The following is a 7,912-nucleotide window of genomic DNA, read 5'->3' as shown; positions in this document are numbered from 1 at the left end:
TTTTTTTATTATAGTTTTTTATATTTTGTATTGAACAGGTCTTTCTGTTATTAGTTGGCATGATTTCTGGCTATCAATTTAAGAAGAACAATAATAAAGACCATTCTTTAGTTGTGATTTTCTTCGACCTATTCATTTTAATTGTCGATATCATTCGTAGTTTATTCTCATACATATCCATCATGAGCATTCTTTACCTGGTATATATTTTCATGACTCATATCTCAGACAACCAAAGAAGCAAATTTGTCAATACTTTTGTGGTTGCTCCCTTTGGCTTAAACCTTAAGTCAAGGAACCCAAAAATCATTAGTTAGTATTAAAATTTTAAATTAATGGTTTTCATATTTATTTTAGAAATTATCTTGTTAGTGCTCCGTGAAAAACCTTTGTCCTGCACAGGGGCTCCATGGTGTCCTGAAGTTTGGGAGACCCTGATCTAGAGCATGTACATAACGATATCTTGGTGGGTATAGAAATACCACGCTTGGAGAAATGAAGAAAAATTAGAAAATCTAAAAATGGCCTCTGTGAAATATGAAAAATCATCTGTGAAACGCTCTATCCTCACAAGTAGCCGAATTGAGATAGAATGTTAAGTAATATGACTTTTTCAAAATGATCAGGTACAAAGAGTGTAATACAAGGGAGATTTTGATGATAAAAGAAAGACCCTAAAAGTTCAAAATGGCGGCCAAAAATTTATTTTTTCATTCTCACGCTAATAACATGTGCAGTGGTTGTTATTGAAATTATGATTGTAAGGGTTGTATGTAACATTGTTATGTATAGAAGGCAAGAAATAATCAATAAAACTAGTTTTACCACTCATAGCTGTTACCTGGACCAGCTTTGTCAAATAACAAAGTATTACAAGAGACATCCGCATAATTGCATATAATACTCATGTTTGTTTTCAGGTTCAAACAAGTGAAAATTTACCTATATTTATGTTAAATTTTTTTACATTTTTTGTATATTGTTAATATGTATTTTGACAGTTGTATTGACATCTTTGATAACTCAAAATTCATCAACACTATATTCATAAAAGCGTCATTAATGTTTATAATTCAATCATCATCTGCGTTCTCAACGTCTTTATTTTGTTCATTCTGGCATCCGCGTCCACCTGACATATATAGAATAATGTACATGGAATGTTGGCACTGCTACAGCTGCAACTTTGAGTTTTGTAAGAGACTTGGGTTTGACAAGATCATCGTGAGAGTTTAAGTAGATCAAGAGGGCCAACGGAGTTTCTGGCGGGACAGTGGTTGGGCTGAGAGTAGTAGATCCTTCTTTCAGAGACTAACCATGTGCTGTTGGGTCCAGTGCTGGTGGTGTGTATTTTCAAAGTAATCTTCTAGTTTGCCAACTGGAGATGAGCTCAAGCAACTTTTCCTCTGAAGGCCTCGGAAATAGGAGGTACGGAATAAATATTTAGTACACTGGAAGGGCTTCTGCCAACTGTAAGTGACCGCAGGTTTTTTTCTGCCTCTTTCCTTGATTTGCTGCTGGACTGTCCATAGCAAGCTAGCATGACTTGTGTTGTTTGATCGACGATGTTTGAAAGCTGTACTTGGTCACCAATGTTCCCTAATAAGTCTAGTCTGTATATTGTAGATCTCAGAACTTTTAAGTGATATGCCATTCCCAATTCCTAAATGTAATGCCATACTCTCACAGCTTGAGAGACAGCAACCAGCAAACAAGTCTGGCAATACATCTCTGTTTGTCTAATGATGCATCAATGTCCAGTACAGAACGTCATAGGATCGATAAGGCCATCAATACATTACACAAGATGTTACCAAGATAGCAGAAGGGTAGCAGCAACACGAATATATTTGTGTCTTCTACAGTCATCAGAACAGTACCAGTCTCAACCCATGCTACTTGTTGAATACTTATTGTATCCGCTTCCCCGTGTTGTTGTTTATAAACACGGCCCTTTATGATCTCTACTGGGACTAGATCACTACTAACAATAGACCCAACAGAACATGGTTGGTCTCTAAAAGAAGGATCTACTACTCTTAGTCCAGCCACTGTCCCACCAGACACACCGTTGGCTCCTTTTGATCTACTCAAACTCACACGATGATCTTGTCAAACCCAGGTCTCATACAAAACTCAAAGATGCAGCTGTAGCAGTGCCAACAATCCATGTTTCTTATTCTGTGTATGTCTGGCAGACACGAATGCCAGAATGAACGAAATAAAGACGTTGATAATGCAGAAGATGATGATTGAATTATAAACATTAATGACACTTTTATGAATATAGTTATTATGGATGCCAATACAACGGTCAAAATCCATTCTAATGATTTAAAAATAATGTTAAAAAATTGAACATTTTATTTGAATTTTCCTTGGCTATCTATACCTCAAAAATGTTCTATATACCATAAGGGTCATATTTTCAATAATAATTGCTGCACGTGTTGTGACCGTTAAAACAAAAATATATATTTTTGGCTGCCTTCTTAAACTTTTAGGGCTTAGTCTTACTTTTATCATCAAAAGCACTTTTTTATCGCACTCCTTTCACCGGAAAACGTAAAGACATATTACTTGACACTATCATAATTACTTATGAATGTTTTTCAGATTTCACAGCTGCTATTTTGGATTTTTTAAATTTTCTCAATTTCTCCAAGGGTGAAATTTTTACACCCACCAAAATATTGTTATATACATGCTCTATATGAAAAATCAACATTGAAAAAAAAACTTTATCAAACAAAAAGGGGTTAGGTAAAAATTTACTTGTCTGTTGCCGGATTATATAGATTAAAACCTAGAATGGGCATTCGGTAGAGCACATACCTTCGCCTATATCATGTTATATACTTCACGATAGGCAATTGAATTATGCACATTTTGGCACTAGTTTCATGTAAACCGGAAAAAAAAATTACCGCGATATAGCAAAAAGGCTTTTTTTTACCTTTTCGTTACCTTGACCTTGACCTTTGACCCAATAACTTCCAAAAGCTGATCAAATTGTCTTTTGTTCATGGCCAATCATCCCACCAAATTTCATGAGATTAGGTCAAATAGTTTTTGGTTTATGCGAATCACAAACGGACAGATAGACTTACAGACATATACACAAACAAGGATAATGGTATTACTATATCATGTTGTATATCACAAGATAGGCAATTGAATTATACGCATTTTGGCAGGATTTTCATGCAAATCAGATAAAAATTGATCAAGATATAGCAAAACGAAATTTTTCACCTTTTCTTAACCTTGGCCTTGACTTTTTACCCAATCACACCAAAAGTCTAATCAAATTGTCCTTGGATTATAGCAAATCGTCCACCAAATTTCATGAGATTCGGTCATATAGTTTTTGCGTTATGCAAATCACAAATACACAGACACATACAAGCAAATAAATACACAAACAAGGGTAATAGTATCACTATATCATGTTGTATCTCACAAGATAGGCAATTGAATTTTGCCCATTTTGGCACTACTTCCATGCAAATCAGATAAAAATTACCAAGATGGAACAAAAAGAAATGTTTTATCTTTTTGTGACCTTGACCTTGACTTTTTGACCCAATCACTCCAAAATCTAATTAAATTGACTTTGGACCATGGTCAATTATCCCATCAAATTTCATGAGATTTGGTCGAATAGTATTTTAGTTTTGTGATTGGTTTTTTACCTTTTCGTGACCTTGTCCTTGAATTTTGACCGAATCACTCCTAAAATCTAATAAAATGGTCCTTGGATCATGGCCAATCATCCCACCAAGTTTCCTGAGATTCGGTCAAATAGCTTTTCAGTTATGTGAATCACAAACACATAGAAGACAACGCCTATCAAAATATTACCTTCGCCTCAACGAAGTTGGCGAAGGTAATGAATGAATTACTATTCCTGAAATAAATATGTAAATAGGAAAAAAAATGACTTGAACTTAGGGTTTTCAAGAAAATACCCACAAAAACCTTTACCGATGTGGTTTTGAACCATCTATCATACTTAGAGCTGTGTTTTTTATTAGCTCTTTTCAAAAACCTTTCAGTGGATCTCATTACTCTCCTTGGGAGATTTAGTAAATAGACTCGATATTGCTCAGTTGAATAATTTGGCAATTGTTTCGAATTTATCAGGACTGTATATGTTATCACAGGATCCTGTCTATGCATTAAAAAGAAAGAATAGTCGATTGAAACCCTTCATTTGGCCATTGATCATCAAAAGGCCTAACGCCTGCATAGAGTTCTGACAATGTTTGAAGTACGACATTTTGAGTATCTTCAATTGGTTGTGCATGTGTGCTTTCAATCGTGTAGGTTTGAACTTCCTTTATATATGCTGTGGCTGCGCACTGGTCTTCCCGTTCAACTAATATTCTGTTTATTAATTCAGTTAGGTTATCTCACCTATTTTCTAAGTCCTGCGTTCGTTGTTCTCGTCTGTATTCTTCGTCGACATCACTAAAACTTAATGTTCCTTCGTTTTCATCTCCTGCAGCAGCAATGTCTGCTGTGTTAAACCTCGTATACCTAGGCATCTTGAACTTTTATTTTACCGGCTTAAAGAACAACTTCGCTTAAAGCATACGCAAACAGCTCTAGGACAATAACCCCCGAGGACAACTACCCTCCTAGGACATTTACCACTTATGACAATTACCCCTAGGACAATTACCCCCTTAGGACAATTACCCCCTTAGGACAATTACCCCCTTAGGACAATTACCCCTCCCCCTCGACAATTATCTTTTAAAATACCATATAATAGAAAGAAGGTTAATAGAAAACAAAGTAATTAAAATACTTATTTAGATGATTAAAAAGATAATAAGAAGAGCTGGACAATTTATCTAAAACTTTAAATTGTGTGCAATTCTACATAAATATTCTAAAACATCTTGACCTTCATAAGTGTTAACAATTGATATAATTCGCTTTGAAACGTCCCAATATCTTTTCCTAGAAGGCTCTTTATCAAACCAGCTGCACACTGAGCCAGCTTTACTTGTTCTAAAGATTGTTCTCGTTTAATAAACGTTAGAAATTTCCAAATGTTTGGAGGACAGCAACCGGCACTTGCTAGAAGCTTCTGTGCCATCCTTCAACGAAATTGTTGGTTCTTGGAAGTTCCTCTGTAGCCGTTTCATACATATTCCAAAACTTGGCTTAAAACATAGGTTGACGTCGTCCTCGTCTGCACAAGCATCCAATATACGTATCTTCAAAATAATCCTGTAAATGGTAGGTTTCTGGAGGCAGTATTTCTCACAGGCGTTCAAAAGCCCTTTCAACATCATGAGATGGGATAAAGGCAATAGCAGCTATCATTTGCATGTTAACCGAAAACTCTTTGTCATTTGGATAACGCTGCTGAAATCCGTAGATTTGTATCTTTCTGTAGAGGTTTTGACTCAAGTGAGAAAAGCAACACTTTATTTGAGTGTGCGGAAAACCGTGTGTATACTGTTGATCATAGCAATTTCGAAATCAACCATGATAGTTTTTGGAGTTAATCCATTTACTAATTTTTTTAATTGTTCAAGCACGGCTGTGTATGCTACTTGGCTTTTGTCGCTTAAAAGAATGTAAACCAAGGGTACTATATGACCGTTGATATGTACATGAATTGTATAAAATTACGAAAGAAATTCTAGGTACAGTTTTAAACATACCATCTAAAAACCAATTTGACGCTTCCCCTAGATATTTTAAGTTTTTATTCGTACCAAAGATCAGTATTCTGTAGTCAAATGTTCCAGAGTCATGCAACAAAAACTCTTGGTCATCAAGTGTTCTCCAATACACTTCTGTTAATGTCAATTCATTCGGGCTTTATGGTAAAGGTCTTGAATGGCAAGTTTTCTGCCTTTGACGTCTGATGCTGCATCGTATATGATGAACCGGGGGGCAATTTTGCACCTACTTCTTCAGTGACTTGTGAACATGCTTCTCCAATTATTTGTTGAGCAGTTTCCTCTGTACTGACTGTTTTCATTTTCATATTTTGTAGAGTTCGAGGAGCTTCAATTTTTGCATCATCTGGGCTATGAGTGTACTCATGCAACAACTGTATTTCTTTGGCTATCCACTTTAACTTTAGCTTTGCAGTTTACTTTATTTCTACGCTCATCACACTCATAATGCCAGGCTGACACTTGCACTTTTGGTCACGAATTTGTCGTGCCATTTTGGGGCACGAGCTGGGAGGCTCCCGCACTGTTCATGGCTAGTTCATGCATAGGTCACGATGAGTTCCCAACGAGTTCACGAATAGTTCACGAATGCCTGCCCATCAATGTCCACATTGACACGAACTGGCACGACGAGTTCACGCATAGTTTACGCACTTCCCGCATTGGCACGACGAATTTGCGCAATTCATACGGTATCGTGCCAACTTGGCCACGCTATATAAAAACGGGGCCTCTCCAACCTCTGGTCATTTTTGGATTGGCTTTGGAAGAGACAACATGCTTAATGTCAGAGACACAATCATTGCAGAGAATAGAAGATGCCTATACCTGGCAGCTGCTCTAGCCATTGTTGAAGAGCAGCAGAAAAGGCTGGCAGAGGCAGAAAAGCAAGAAAAGGCAACCCCACCTCGAAGAAAGACACAAAGGAAAGTGTGGGTCAGTGAATGGTTAACCAGAAGGCACGAGTTTGGACAGTATGACAGTCTAATGACTGAACTCCACGAGGAAGATCAAAGGGGCCACAAAAATTACCACAGAATCACAGCTGACCTGTTCCAAGAGATGGTTGAGAAGTTAACCCCTTGCCTCCAGAAGCAGTCCACCTTCATGAGGGAACCGCTTGAAGTTGGACTCAAGCTGGCTGCCACCCTCTGCTTTTTAACCACTGGAAATTCCTATCCAAGTCTGCAGTACTGCTTCAGGGTTGAAGCAAGTACCATCTGCAAGTTTATACCCGAGGTGTGTAAAGCCATCATCGCGGTCTACAAGGACGAAGTGCTGCGCTGCCCAAAAGTGGAAGGAAGTTACTGCTAGGTTCAGCTCCAGATGGAATTACCACAACTGTCTGGGGGCTGTGGACGGCAAGCACATCGCCATAAAGAAACCACACAATGCAGGCTCTTACTACTACATCTACAAGAGCTTCCACAGCATTGTACTGATGGCAGATGCTACCTACAAGTTCCTCTATGTGTATGTTGGAGCAGAGGGTGGTGCGTCGGATGGAGGAACATGGAGTAACTGTTCCCTGCATGATGCTGTAGAAGAGAACAGAGCTGGAGTGCCTCAACCAGAACCACTCCCTAATGATGACCAGCCAGTGCCCTATCACTTCGTAGGGGATGACGCCTTTGCTCTCCGAATCTGGATGATGAAACCATTCTCCCATTGGTCACAGGTCCTATGAGAACGCATATATAGCTACAGGTTGTCTCGTGCCCGACCTGTCGTGGAGAATGCCTTTGGAATTATGTGTCAAAGGTTCTGTTGCTTCTTGACGATGATGCATCAGCACCCCAACACCATCAACCTGATCACCATGTGTGCCTGTGTCCTGCACAACCTAATCCTCATCAGATACCCCCACGCAATTTCAGAAGTGGACTGCGAAGACCCGGACACACATGATCTGATCCCTGGTGGATGGAGGACTGACCGACACCTGCAGGGGCTGCTGCCTCTAACCGGCCATCATACCCAGAAGGATGCAAAGGATCAGCGAGACTACCTGTCACATTACTACAAGTCCCCTACTGGTGCTGTCCCTTGGCAAGAAAGAATGGTAGTAGCTCCATGAGTTGCATCCACAGTTGTTCCATTTTTTTGTTGCCCTTTATTTTTGGGGGTTTCTTTCTTTCCTTTTTCGTTTATTTTTTTTTTTGCTTCGTTTCCGTTTTCTTTTACTTTATTTTAAGGTTAAAGAGAAA

At 38.4% G+C, this 7,912-nt stretch overlaps 1 protein-coding gene across 1 annotated transcript in view; it reads left to right on the top strand.

The window, feature by feature from the left end:
- Positions 1-1,743, top strand: part of LOC137654036 (protein FAM200A-like) — a 2,645-nt gene extending 902 nt beyond the window's left edge. The window contains exons 2-3 of the mRNA XM_068387670.1: positions 358-422; positions 1,627-1,743. Coding sequence (XP_068243771.1) covers positions 358-422; positions 1,627-1,743 — 182 coding nt within the window. The remainder of the gene's footprint in view (positions 1-357; positions 423-1,626) is intronic.
- The last annotated feature ends 6,169 nt before the right edge of the window (positions 1,744-7,912 follow it).

This window comes from Palaemon carinicauda, chromosome 15 (genome assembly GCF_036898095.1).
Source record: "Palaemon carinicauda isolate YSFRI2023 chromosome 15, ASM3689809v2, whole genome shotgun sequence".
Classification (NCBI taxonomy): Eukaryota; Metazoa; Arthropoda; class Malacostraca; order Decapoda; family Palaemonidae; genus Palaemon; species Palaemon carinicauda.
Note: the sequence above shows the minus strand (reverse complement) of the source record. Positions and strands in the feature narration are given on the sequence as shown.